Genomic DNA, 13,834 nt, shown 5'->3' with positions numbered 1-13,834 from the left:
TAGCTCCTAAAAACTTTTCAATTAGCTCTCCATTGGCTTCATTCACTTATAATCAACTCCTATACCCACGATATTAGAAAGTGGGGTTTGGCAGTAGTCCGGAAGTACTTGGGAGTAACCAATCACATTGTAGTGGGTGTGCTTGTAAGCGAGCCATAGGTGGAACAAATTTAAACTGACTGTTTTGGAACAGCTGGAATTCAGGAGGTGGTGATTCTGGAAGATCTAGAAAGTCCCCTTGTGGGTTATAGCTGCTCTATAGGAGCAGGGTTTATTATAGTGTTTAGGACAAATTCTGCGCTGTTTTCAACCGTCGTTTTTAAAACACAAATGTGGATAATAATGAGATGTAGTCGTTTACGGCAAACGTTTCTTACCTGTAACGGATACTCGCTTATCATCGCTACTTCTAACCATTTTTCAGGAAACTCATTCATTTATTATCATGTACTCATGTACCAACTGCGGGTCATGGGTGGAATAAATAAAAACAAAACCGTATTGGAAATCCACGAAAATACAGTTGGAATTGGTGGACATTCTGGAAGATCTGGAAAGGTTTTTTGTGTGGGTTATTGTATGTAGCTGCTCTATATGAGTCCACAACTCAATAAAAGGGACGAAAATGAGCATAATAGGTCCCCTTTAACTGCAGTATCAATGAATGGATGAGCAATAACCTTTCTTTAAGTGTGAGGGGTTCCTCGAGCAAAATCCAACCACTACCCATCCTTGTTACTTTTATGTTTTTGTTATGTTTTTTTTTCAAATAAATCATATATTTCCAAACCTGAAGAAAAGTTAAATTTAAGAAAGGCAGTATGCCAAAATGCAAATTTAGCAATAATATCTCACTTAGTTCACATTAAACATCCTTCATTTTTCAGTGCAAACCCAATCCAAAACGACACAAGAGTTAAAAAAAATAAAAATAAATTATGAACCAAATGAAGTCTTCTTGGGGGTATTGTGCTCCATGTTGAACATCCACCAAAATGACCAAGTGGCCCAAAGTAAAGCTCCTCCTCTAGAGTGTGTTGTTGAGTAAACTGTGAGGTGTTTCGTAGCCAAACAGCTCATAGTCCCTCTCGTAGATCTCGTAGAGCTTCCTCCTGTCCTCCAGTGGTACTTCTTTAAACCAGTCAGACACTGATGAAGGGTTCGTCATGTTTTCGTAAGCCGATGGAAATTTGATATGTTCCTCCAGGTTCAAGGTCGTTATCAGCTGCAATGCATCCTCTGTAAGCGTCTCCTGATGGCCGATAAAGTCATACCTGAGTGGAAGAAACTGGGTTTTAGACTGGGTTTGTTTTTCAGAAGATGGAAAAAAATGCAGCTTACTCGATGAAGCAGGGTTGACACAGGCGGTGAAACTCATTCCAGTGGGGGTCAAATCCACGCTTGTTTTTCTTCGTGTCCAGCAGATACTGGACAAAGCTATAGAAAGAAGGGCGGATGCCTAACGCAAACGCCTCCGTCACTTTCAACGGGGGGTTGGGCTGGTTTCCGTAGCGCTGCAGAATGGCTCGGCCGTAATATTGATAAAAGTACTGATTGATCTTTAGGAACTTGTCCCGGAAGGCTGAGATGAGGCGCACAAAGGGATCGCGGACAAACATGAACTTGGTGTACTGCTTCAACTTGGCCTAGGAGCAAGATAAGTTAGTTGCATCGCCATGGTAACATGATTGTTTACTTGTTTTGTGCATTTGATTACATTTCCTTGATGAACCACTGTTTGTTGTTTATGTATATATATTTATGTATACATATATACGTTTTTTTTAAAACAAACATATGTACCGTACTGAAGTGGGACCCCAAATTTTCCCCACACTTGCAAGTACAGCGGGATGGAACCGGGGTTTCCCTGACGGATGATCACATCGCAAGCCTCAAACTCACCACACCCTGCCAAGTGCTCACATTACTTCCCATTTCGGTGCATTGTAGTTCGAGAAAAATGAGTTAATATGAGCTAGCTAACAACGGACGCCATGGGAAATCATGGCTTCATAGTTGAAAAATGTGTATCTTAAAGACGTGCATTGATAGCTAGCTCATATTAACCCGTTTTTTTTGTGTTATGATGCACAGAAAAGGGAAAGAAATGTGTTCATGTTTAACATAAGGATTGTGTTCCCCTTTAAGCATCAACGAATAAATGAAGAAGAACCCTTTTTAGGTGGGAACAGTTAAGAAGGGTTATTGTAAAATGTAAAAATAAATGCTCACCTCCCTCTCCACTTCTGGGAAGCTGGCAAGAGTGGCCAGACCCTTTGGATCGTGGGCCACTCCGGCGGGTATGTCCTTGGGATCAGGGTAAGGTTCACCGTGTTTCAGAACGTGCATGAACCTCTTCCAATTACCACACGCCACCTGGAGAAAGGAACAAGATGAACTGCACTAACATGATAACTATCCCATTTAACAGATCAGGACACATCAAATCCTAACACTGCGACATTGTTGTGTGGTCCCCACCTTTGGTATAAAGCAGTAAATGATGCCTTGTTTGTCATCCACAAGGAGGTTATGCAGAATTCCGTTGATACGTTTGTTTTTATCTTTGGAAAAGGTCTCTTTTTCTTCTTTGCACATGTCTCTCAGAATCGTCTTCCTCAGCTCCTGCTCCTTCTCCTGTGCCATCGTCTTTGCTGGGCACCACAAATGATAATCATACAGAATATTGTCGGGGGAAAAAAAATGCTTTTACTGATGTTTCATTAATCAAGTGACATGAACCAATAGAGAAAGAAATATGTGTACATGTTTCACATAAATATTATGAATGATGGGCAAAATTCCCCAAAAAGTGCAGTTCCCCTCAAAGGAAATACAGTACAGTTATTAACTATTATGCCAAGTCATCTATCAGGTGAGTAATTACAAATAGTCCATGAGAAATAATGCTGTGTTAACCAGCAACTGAATAAAAAGAAGTGTGAGGTCATGCAAACGTAATGCAAAAATACTGTAAGCTCATATCAGCAAGGACATCCTTGTGAGTATGAGTATTATATGTACCGTACCGCATCGCATCAGCAGAGATACCAGTTTACCTTGTTTGTGTCTCACGAGCATCGTCAAGGAATGATGAAGAGAGATATATTTACAGAAACTGGCACAGAACGTTCTGATAAAACAACTATTTAAGCAGAATTCTTTCACTTCGTCAGGAGTTCAGGGGGAGGAAAAAGATTTGGCTGTCCGGAACTTCCGGGGACTGCGATTCTATTGTATTGTTTTATTGTTAATCCAATTCTTTTCATTCATTCACTAATTTTGTACCGCTTATCCTCATGAGGGTCGAGGGGATGCTGGAGCTTATCCCAGCTCTCTTTGGGCGGGGTACACCCTGGACTGGTCGCCAGCCAATCACAGGGCACATATAGACAAACAACCATTCACACTCACATTCATACCTATGGACAATTTGGAGTCGCCAATTAACCTAGCATGTTTTTGGAATTTGGGAGGAAAACCGGAGTACCCGGAGAAAACCCACGGGGAGAACATGCAAACTCTACACAGAGACGGTCGAGGGCGGAATCGAACTCGGGTCTCCTAGCTGTGTGGCCTGCGTGCTAACCACTCACCCAACCGTGCAGCCTAATCCAATTCTATTCTGTTTAATATTCATTCATTCAGTTTTTACCGCTTTTTCCTCACGGGGGTCACGGGGGTGCTGGAGCCTATCCCAGCTGTCTTCGGGCAAGAGGCGGGGTACACCCTGGACTGGTCGCCAGCCAATCACAGGGCACATATAGACAAACAACCATTCACACTCACATTCATACCTATGGACAATTTGGAGTCGCCAATTAACCTAGCATGTTTTTGGAATGTGGGAGGAAAACCGGAGTACCCGGAGAAAACCCACGCATGCACGGGGAGAACATGCAAACTCCACACAAAGATAGTCGAGGGTGGAATCGAACTTGTGTCTCGGCAAAAAGTGGAAATTAAATTGGCTTAACTTTTTGATCTTGTTAGGTTGAGATAAAAATAATTGCCAACAACATGCAGAAGCAGACATAACTATAAAATGTACAATATCCCAGATGTAGTTTACGTACTGTAATATACGATGAGCGAAGGGTGGGGGCCATCAAATGGTTTAAAATGACCATTTTCCCGATGGGTTTTGGGTTTTGAGTCCATACTAGTCTATTACATACATTTTTTTTCTGCATTCAACATTTTCAAGTCGTACCTCAAGATCTCTTTGAGGTACGGCTAATAACGACTGAATGTGACATCATGTGAATCCCACCAATCGTTATGCTCAGTAAGAAATAAATATTTTACAATTGTACCTGTCGGCATGTCCCAATGGTAATAGAGGGCCATCACACTGATGAAAGCCACTAAACCAAGGCAGGGCATCCGGATGTTTTTACAAGATATCATTGTTGCTGGTTTTGACAACATGTCACCCTACCAGGGGAAGAAAAAAAAAAAGTAAAACCGACATAACACTATTTTATTTTAGTCTAGTATTTTTAATGTAAGAATCGCGGCACTCACCTTGCAATGTTGTCACCTGCCAGCGCGTCTGTAACATTGTGATATCATCTCCAGTTAACAACTCACCAAGTATGGAGAAAAGGTGTGGTCAATATTTTGACTCAGCAGAACCGTTTAGTCCCGTCTTTCGTACGACAACCCATAAGTTGTCAAGTATGAAATAATGATAATATAAAAAAATTGTGATTTATTATATTGATATTCATTCAGTGTGCAAGAGTTGGACGTGTAGTTAGGATTTTTTTTTTGGGCTGCAGTTAGTGCAAAGTAGGTTTGGCACAACAGGTTTTTGTACATTCAACCTGTCCCAGTTGATGCTGGCACTTATTATGAACATGAAAAACCATACAAACGCAATACCTCAAAATAAATCAATGTTACCTTTGTGAAATGGAGCAGGAAGAAGGCCTTTTCTTAGTTGAATACATACTTATCATCAAAACTATATTGGCTACGGCTTACTCTATATAGTAGCGTGACTTGTTGAAAACAATGTAACGAGTCAGTGGAGAAACGGTAGCTCCAATCACGAGTTATCAACAAGTTAGTCAACCCATTAGAGGTCGTAAGAGGTCATTATATGTAATAGTATAACAATATAACAGGATGACTCACAGTGTCATCTTGCACTGTAAATAACACTGAACTCTTCACACAGCAACACTCGAAATATACAAACATGTATCAATGCAAGTGTAAAAAAATAGATTTTTAAATCTATTTTCAACTTTTTCCCATTATGCTTTGGCACCCTTGCTGCCACATACGCAGTATTATATTAGCAACGGGACTTTTTTTTTTTTAACCAATCAGACTTCAGATTCTGAATGGTGTAGCAGAGCAAAGAGGCCGACCCCCAGTCCTGATTGGTTAATCAGAGGAAAACTGTTAGAAGCTAAGACACAGCAACAATGGCTGACTGAGGATATGAAGTTGACATTTTTGTGGTCAGTGGATTTTTAAGGTTTGCACGTAGGCCACACAGTCAGTTGATGGGGAAGATCTGGGTTCGATTCTCCTCTTGGCATCTCTGTGTGGGGTTTGCATGTTTTTCCCATGCGTGGGTTTTCTTCGGGTACTCCGGTTCCCTCCCACATTCCAAAAACATACTAGCTTAATTGGTGACTCTATTGTCCACAGGTATGAATGAGTGTAAATGGTTGTTTGTCTATATGTGCCCTGTGATTGGCTGGGGACCAGTCCAGGGTGTACTCCGCCTCTTGCCTGAAGTCCTGCCAGGGCGGAGCCACCTGGGAGGCTTACCAGCCTTCTGACACCATGCTTGTATGCTGACTCACCACCAGATTGTTGCAACGTCCACACCCGCGTCCAGCTCAATCATCTCCTTTTGGTGTGCAACCCTGCACGTATCTTGCTTGTTGGCGACATTCACACTTTTGAGGTTGCTGTTTCGTGAGTTCATGTTCAAGCTTAGTTTTTTTTCCAGCAACTCCCTTTGTTTTTGTACCCTGTGGCTTCACCCCCTTTTTGTGTTGTGAACTTTTGTTTTTGTGTTACTTACCTTTTCCCAGTCCTGAGTGCGTCTTTTGTTATTAAACACATTTTTGTTGTCTCTGTGGAGAAAAATCATTTCGGCCTGTGATCTTGTCCTTTTGGTTAGAGTCCGCATCGCTGCACATCCAACACCAATTTGCCTGTTGATCTTGCGTTCCGCCCTTCCCGGACTCATGACCTGAGGTATTTGAACTCCTCCACTTGGGGCAGGATCTCTTCCCCGAGGTGCTTGGAGGTGCTGATTCTCATCCCGGTCGCTTCACACTCGGCTGTGAACCGATCCAATGAGAGTTGAAGGTCACGGCTCGATGAAGCCAGCTGGACCACCCAACCAGAACCCTTCAAAGCCCTGGCTGCGCCTAGAGACTAGAGACTGTCCATAAAATTCATGAACAGAATCTGTGACATGTTTCCTCTGAACATGGTTGAATCCCTCCTGGAGGTGGGAGTTGAAACTCCTTCTGACAGAGGACTTTGCCAGAGGTTCCCAGCAGACCCTCACAATACGTTTGGGTCTGACCCCCATCCTCCCCCACCATCGGAGCCAACTCACCACCAGGTGGTGATCAGTTGACAGCTCCACCCCTCTCGTCACCTGAGGTCCATTACATATGAACCTCTCCACACATTTCTGTTACTTTTTCAATATGGAGGGAGGCGGGGCTGCGAGCACAGACACACAGCAGAAGAGTGTAGCCTCGTGAGGAGCAATGCAAGTTAATGTAGTAGAAATTCATTCATTCATTTTGTACCAGGGGTGCTGGAGCCTATCACAGCTGTCATTGGGTGAGAGGCAGGGTACACCCTGGACTGGTGGCCAGCCAATCACAGGGCACATATAGACAAACAACCATTCACACTCACATTCATACCTATGGACAATTTGGAGTCGCCAATTAACCTAGCATGTTTTTGGAATGTGGGAGGAAACCGGAGTACCCGGAGAAAACCTGCAAACCCCACACCGAGATGGAGGGTGGAATCGAACCCTAGTCCTCCTAGCTGTGAGGTCTGCGCGCTAACCACTCATCCACCGTGCCACTGTCAAAACTGATTATTGGTCATTATTTCCAATTATTTGGTCTCAAATGTTGACAATAATATCGTTTAGCATCAATTTGTTTAAAACAAACATTTCAAAATGCATCTGCATTGTTTTGTGACTTAGTTAAAGTTCCAGTATGTGTCTTTTGATACAATTCCAGATGACTAAAGTGGCTTGTTTGCATGCTTCTTCTCTTATATTCAACTTTTCTTCTGGTTTGGTAATGTTTTAGGATTTTTTATTAGAAAAAAGACAATACAATAACATAAAGGGAACAAGGGTAGGTGGATTTTTTTCCTCTTCTGGTGACAAACTCCAACATCCTCAGCTGGTCTCACAGCAAAGATCAAACCACTCAGTCCACGGCTGTTGAATGTCAAAAGTTCTGTTTTTCAGTGCTCTTTGGAGGAAAAAGAGTGAGAGCGTAATTAGAATGGACGGTTGGCTTTTCTCTTGTCCTTCCTTCCTCTCATGCTCCCGATTGCACATGAGGGTCACGGCCATGTTTGCTTCAACATGAACGTTGTGACGTACAGTGTAGCATCCATGTTTCTCAGGTGTCTTATTATTAGAGAAACCGTAACATATGTCATATCTCTTTGGTGTCTTTCCATGACATTATTAAAAGGCAGACACTGTCGGCGCCATTTCTGCTCCTCGTGGCTTCCAGAGTGATGAAGATGCTAATTCAAATTGAGCTTTCTTCACATGGTGCGAGGGGTGCTGAAGATTTAAACATGGGAAAGCTGGCGAGCTCTTCCTCTAGTCCCGCTATCCCGTCCCCCAGGTCCTCATCCATTTGAGCGTCCCTCTCTCCTATCTCTCTTCTGGCAGTCCGTCCGTCGAGGACATCTACTGATAAAATGTTGTAATTGGCATACAAAGTGTTTCCGCTCCCGTTTATGGCTTTGTTGCCGGTTGTTGTGCCGCTAATACTGTTTCCATGGTGACTGCCATTGCCTGTCGTGGTGGCCGCTATCCCATTACGTTTTTCAGTCAGCCGGAATCCCTCATGGAGGAGGCTGGTGTTGCATGGCGTCTGCGGGGCGGCAGACTTCCCCGGGGGCGGGTGGTCGCATGTGTTACTTGAGTGGCGACGTTTCACAAAGTGGAAGAGTATCGCTCCGAATATTAAACCCCCGAAGAAGAAGAGGACGTAGAAGGCGACCACGTGGCGTGTGCATCCACCCACGGCTCCTGCGGTGCTCGGGTCCTCCAGCGTCAGCTGATAGGCTGCTCTACGGCAGGGGGCGGGGTCATGGATCTGTCCCTCCTATATTGGGTAAAAGATGTCAATGGAGGAGCTTTTCAATTCAATGTGTTTTTTTTTTTTGTACCTGGCATATGCAGACGTAACTTCCCAGACCGTCCGTGGTGACGGTCACCTCGAGGTCGGGGTAACGCTGCTTGGTGAGACTGTGCGGGGGGTACTCCCAGCTACAGGGCCTGGGGGACAGCTGGGCGCATGGCAACCGGAGATGTAGACCCAGGGAAACGCGCAGTTCCTTGATGGGTGGGGAACAACGTTCTAGCACCAGAAAGAGAAGGGTAGCAGATTAAGTCTTCCTAGAACATGTGGGAAAATATGCACTGTGTCCCATCAAAGTATTGGGACTGGAAAAACTCCTTTTTATGAATAATCCTTTCGGGTCCAGATTAGCATTAAGATTCAGGGCCAACAAAGCTATGCAGCCTTACCTGTTTGATTCAAGTAACCAATTACGGCAGGGGTCTCAAACACGCGGCCCGCGGGCCAAATGTGGCCCGCAGGACACTAGTTTGAGGTCCCCCGCCTTGATATGAAAGTTTAATGTTAGTGTGGCCCGCCAAGTTTGATTAATGTTCATGTTAAAGGTTAAATAACTGTTAATAGTTATCCTCCCTATCCGTGTGGAAGTGGTAATGCGCAAGTTTGATATGGATGCTGTATGGTATCATGTACCCAGAAAAAATTATTACATTTGATTAATGTTCATATTAAAGGTTAAATAACTGTTAATAGTTATCCTCCCTATCCGTGTGGAAGTGGTAATGCGCAAGTTTGATATGGATGCTGTATGGTATCATGTACCCAGAAAAAATTATTACATTTGATTAATGTTCATGTTAAAGGTTAAATAACTGTTAATAGTTATCCTCCCTATTCGTGTGGAAGTGGTAAGTTTTTGGCTTTTTAAGTTCAAAGGAAATAACTTGGAGGCTACCGTTTAGGTCGCTAGATCTCTAGTTTGCGAGTTAGCATGTGTCTCAAGACCCTGCAGTTGCGCAATATGTAGTAAATAAAAAAAGTATAAATGTGACTATAGTCGTGTTTTGTCATGTCTACAGGGCTCTAATAATGCTTTGTTCATTTTAATCTGAAAAAAATAATTTGTCTACCCACCGTTTTATTATTATTATTATATTTATTACTGATTGATTGATTTTCTTTATTCTTGATTGATTTATTTATTTTTCATCTTATTTTGTGCAGAAAAATAAAAATGAAGATATTTGAGAACAGTGGAATGTTTTATCAGAGCTTTTCTTGTAGAAAATTGGAACCAAAGCACTGAAAAAGTTTGTATATTTTTCTGTTTTTAATAAATGCGTTTTTTTGGGGGGGGAAACCTGATGCGGCCCAGTCTCACCCAGACCCTAGCTCCAGTGGCCCCCCAAGTAAATTGAGTTTGAGACCCCTGAATTACGGGGTGTGTTCCAAACCCTTTTTCCACATACACAACAGTGGGGTGTGTCCCAAAACCCACATAGATTCCTCCACACTCACCTTCCCGGGCATCACATCTCCTCAAGGCGTCTTCTATGACATCACCACTACCAGGCCTGAACACACACACACACACACACACACACACACACACACACACACACTGTAGTTGATATTTGACTTCACAAGGAAGCCGGACACTAATGTCAGTACTTACGGCACCATCGAGGACAAGCAGGTTCCCTTCCTTGCATCCCATTCACAGCCCAGTTCTCGGACTCTGGCACACAATGCGCAACTAAAATAGACCGTGCACTCTTCAGACCTGATGCGGGCAAGAGACCGGGGGCTGCCCACCAGAGCCCAGCCCTAAGAAACACAGTAGATCACTCATCTGCACAGAACACCTCCACATGCAACGTCAGAAAATACACGGTACTCACTTGGTGCAGGAAAATGTTGTTGACAGGCTCTGTTGCGTCAAATAAAGGAATTTCCCGCAGTAGGGTGGCGTTCTCGCCCATTACTGCCACCTGGTGGAGCTCGCCATAGTCTGCAAAGATGGCAAACAAAACAACAACATCTATGGCAGGGTCCTCAAACTCAATTTACTTGGGGGGCCACTGGAGCTAGGGTCTGGGTGAGACTGGGCCGCATCAGGTTTTCCAAAAAAAAAAACAAAAAAACGCATTTATTAAAAACAAAAAAATTTTAAAAATTTTGCTTTGGTTCCAATTTTCTACAATAAAAGCTCTGATAAAACATTCCACTGTTCTCAAATATCTTACTTTTTATTTTTTTACACAAAATAAGATGAAAAATAAATAAATAAATCAAGAATAAGGAAAATCAATCAATCAGTAATAAATAAATATAATAATAATAAAACGGCAAAAAACTTAAGAAACTACATATAGTTGGTGGGTAGACAAATTATTTTTTTCAGATTAAAATGAACAAAGCATTATTAGAGCCCTGTAGACATGACAAAACACGACTATAGTCACATTTATACTCTTTTTATTTACAACATATTGCGCAACTGCAGGGTCTTGAGACACATGCTAACTCGCAAACTAGAGAGCTAGCGACCCAAACGGTAGCCTTCAAGTTATTTCCTTTAAACTTAAATGGCCAAAAACTTACCACTTCCACACGGATAGGGAGGATAACTATTAAGAGTTATTTAACCTTTAACATGAACATTAATCAAACGTAATAATTTTTTCTGGGTACATGATACCATACAGCATCCATATCAAACTTGCGCGGGCCGCACTAATATTGAACTTTCATATCAAGGCGGGGGCCTCAAACTAGTATCCTGCGGGCCACATTTGGCCCGCGGGCCGCGTGTTTGAGACCCCTGATCTATGGTAACGGTAATGGTTTTATTTCATTTGAACATGCATCAGATTACAATTGAGTGCATCACATAATCAGTTCACAGTTCCACATGACCAAAAGGAGTAGGAAGAAGCAAAGCTTATTAAATCCTACCCCTCCATCTGGTACTTTTGCAATCAGTAACTGTTACATTTGTTCACTTCCTGCTTTCCATAATACAGTTTAAGGTTGTTTTTTTTTTTATAATTTAATATAGTGATATATATATGTAATTGACTGGAATTGAGCCCAGGGTGTATCTAGCTCCACTTCACCCATCAGTGCAATGAAGACAGTCGTTACAACATATGAATGGATGAAATCTTTTACCTGTTCCAAGGTGCAGAATTGCTCCTCGTTGTCCCTCTCCTCTTTGGTCGGTGAGCGTGACGGCCAGTTTGGTGTACTTGACTCCCTTCCTGACCAGCAGGGGCGCCGCGTTGACACTCTGCTGCATGAGCGGGTGATTTCTCACGTACGCCAACAGGTTGTCTGGGATTTTCAGAGATGAGTCAAAGCCCTCGGCCTTGAGAGCGCCGTTCAGGCACTTAGGGGGAGAAAAAGCAAAGCCGGTGAGACATTTTAAAAGAGAGACTATGCCTTTTCAAAACAAATACTGCACTTGTGTAGTCGCGGTAGTACCTGGCCAGGCCTCGGCGAGCCCACTGGTGTGGGTGTGTCTGTTTTGTCGATGCGCTTTTTAAATGGGCCGTTCATTACTCTGATGATGTCAGAGACGCTGAAAACACAAACTGCTGACTGCTCCGGCTCCCTAAGACACAGGAAAGAAGAACAAAAATTGGATCTATGCACGGGAATTGTGCACGTTTGGACCATAAGAACTGGGGGCCGAACTGAAGTTCCTGTTTAAAGTTCCTGAAGACTTCAGCAGGTTTTTTCAGTGGCTGTTTTGAACTGTGCAAACGAAAAACACAATAGGCCACAGGAACGTTTGATTTCCAGGAACTATACCAGGAATTAAATGTTCCTGGACATTTGGTGATGATGCTTATCTGAGTTGCAGCAGAACGTCGGCTGGTTCCGCTTACCACTGCGTGGTGAAAAGACCGTAAAAGTGCGTGCTGCCGGCTTCTTGAGCCGAGTGTCGCAAGGTGAAAACGTCCTGCAGGATGTCGTAGCGTTGATGTCTGACTTTGTCCTCGCACACCAGCTCTGCTTTGAGGAAGGTGGTCCAGTGTTGCTGCAGCGTCCTCAGCCCCCCCACGTCAGACTGAAAGAAGTCAAAATAGGTCATACGGAAATCTCTTCAAATGTGTCAGTCGTCAATCACACGGTTGGATCCTCACCCTGCACACTCGCGCCACTCTGGGAACTCTGACTTTGGAATAGAAGGTGTACTCCATGGCTGCCTCGTTGAAGAAGAAATAGATCCTGTCGTCCTCTCCCGTCACGTTGTTGTCAGCCGACAGCTCCACGACGGCCGAGCTCACGAAATCGGGTTCTATTCGCCAAAAAAACGCACCAGACTCGAATGAGTACAATGATTCAATCACGCATTCAGGTCTGACGGTGCCCACGTCTCACCATCGAGCCAGTACACTTTTTGCTCGCTCCGGATCTGCTGTTGCTCCGGTCCCGTTGCCCGGGTGATGTCGAATTCTGTGCCGCGAAAGTTGATGGAGGTGCCGGCGTACAGGAGACCGCCTTAGAACATAAACAAGTAAGAATGAAGACGGACTAGTGGTTAGCGCGCAGACCTCACAGCTAGGAGACCAGGGTTCAATTCCACCCTCGGCCATCTCTGTGTGGAGTTTGCATGTTCTCCCCCGTGCATGCGTGGGTTTTCTCCGGGTACTCCGGTTTCCTCCCACATTCCAAAAACATGCTAGGTTAATTGGCGACTCCAAATTATCCATAGGTATGAATGTGAGTGTGAATGGTTGTTTGTCTATATGTGCCCTGTGATTGGCTGGCAACCAGTCCAGGGTGTACCCCGCCTCTCGCCCCGCGACCCTTGTGAAGAAAAAGCGGTAGAAAATGAATGAATGAAGACGGCTGATTGTGCCTGGAAAACACAGAAAAGCACGCTAACTCAACCATTGATGCTAACTCACCTGTCATAACTGCTGTGAAGGGCTTCCTGGGGTCAAAGGGCACCTTCTTCCTCCCCATCTCCATAATCACCTGCCCGTCAGCGTCCTTTTTTATAGTGAAGGAGGACATCTCCTGCAGGACGGAATCAAGAAAGTTACTGTGAATGTGCATCTTTTGTGTTTACATGTGACAAATATAATCCCAAACACTGACCAGGAAGGCACACTTTGGGTCGAAGGCATAGGTACCACACACGTAGATGTGCTGTCCATCTGAATGGAACTCCAACAAGAGGATGTAGTTGCGGCAGTCCTCCTACAGAGGGAGACAGAGACCCATATGAACAAGACTTAACTAAGCAGTCCTGGAAACAGTGATCATTTTAGGATTAGCTGATCCAAATTAAACTTGGGGATACTGATAAGATTAATTGACAGTATGGTATGGGTTAGAGGGAATGGAACCTTTCCATCCTGTCTTGTCATTTTTTTTTAATTATGACAAGAAAGGTTATGTTAAAAAAAATGCAGTCAATTTTGTGCAATCTTCTATGGCAGATTTATAATGAGATTTTTGAATGTACATATGACGTACCG

The 13,834-nt window shown here is 43.6% G+C and overlaps 2 protein-coding genes across 3 annotated transcripts in view; both read right to left on the bottom strand.

The window, feature by feature from the left end:
- Window position 1: 1 nt before the first annotated feature.
- Window positions 2-13,834, bottom strand: part of LOC131126257 (carbohydrate sulfotransferase 12-like) — a 138,992-nt gene continuing 125,159 nt past the window's right edge. The window contains exons 2-6 of one of the 2 annotated variants that reach the window (XM_078795812.1): window positions 4,320-4,423; window positions 2,485-2,657; window positions 2,236-2,379; window positions 1,342-1,646; window positions 2-1,274 (exon numbers count right to left, since the gene is read on the bottom strand). In XM_078795812.1, coding sequence (XP_078651938.1) covers window positions 1,028-1,274; window positions 1,342-1,646; window positions 2,236-2,379; window positions 2,485-2,657; window positions 4,320-4,413 — 963 coding nt within the window. In that variant the 5' untranslated portion in view covers window positions 4,414-4,423 and the 3' untranslated portion in view covers window positions 2-1,027. Of the gene's footprint in view, window positions 1,275-1,341; window positions 1,647-2,235; window positions 2,380-2,484; window positions 2,658-4,319; window positions 4,441-13,834 lie in introns of those variants that run through there. The other variant, XM_058068597.2, reaches the window with a different exon arrangement.
- sema4f (sema domain, immunoglobulin domain (Ig), transmembrane domain (TM) and short cytoplasmic domain, (semaphorin) 4F) overlaps window positions 7,051-13,834 on the bottom strand; it is a 34,366-nt gene continuing 27,582 nt past the window's right edge. Inside the window, exons 4-15 of the mRNA XM_058066389.2 lie at window positions 13,452-13,553; window positions 13,259-13,370; window positions 12,729-12,848; window positions 12,491-12,645; window positions 12,233-12,414; window positions 11,826-11,955; window positions 11,514-11,730; window positions 10,241-10,350; window positions 10,015-10,166; window positions 9,858-9,913; window positions 8,428-8,618; window positions 7,051-8,363 (exon numbers count right to left, since the gene is read on the bottom strand). Of these exons, the coding sequence (XP_057922372.2) occupies window positions 7,779-8,363; window positions 8,428-8,618; window positions 9,858-9,913; window positions 10,015-10,166; window positions 10,241-10,350; window positions 11,514-11,730; window positions 11,826-11,955; window positions 12,233-12,414; window positions 12,491-12,645; window positions 12,729-12,848; window positions 13,259-13,370; window positions 13,452-13,553 (2,112 nt within the window). The 3' untranslated portion in view covers window positions 7,051-7,778. The remainder of the gene's footprint in view (window positions 8,364-8,427; window positions 8,619-9,857; window positions 9,914-10,014; window positions 10,167-10,240; window positions 10,351-11,513; window positions 11,731-11,825; window positions 11,956-12,232; window positions 12,415-12,490; window positions 12,646-12,728; window positions 12,849-13,258; window positions 13,371-13,451; window positions 13,554-13,834) is intronic.

The sequence above is a fragment of the Doryrhamphus excisus genome, linkage group LG2 (genome assembly GCF_037039965.1).
Source record: "Doryrhamphus excisus strain RoL-2023G ecotype Guam linkage group LG2, RoL_Dexc_Guam_v1.1, whole genome shotgun sequence".
NCBI lineage: Eukaryota > Metazoa > Chordata > Actinopteri > Syngnathiformes > Syngnathidae > Doryrhamphus > Doryrhamphus excisus.
Note: the sequence above shows the minus strand (reverse complement) of the source record. Positions and strands in the feature narration are given on the sequence as shown.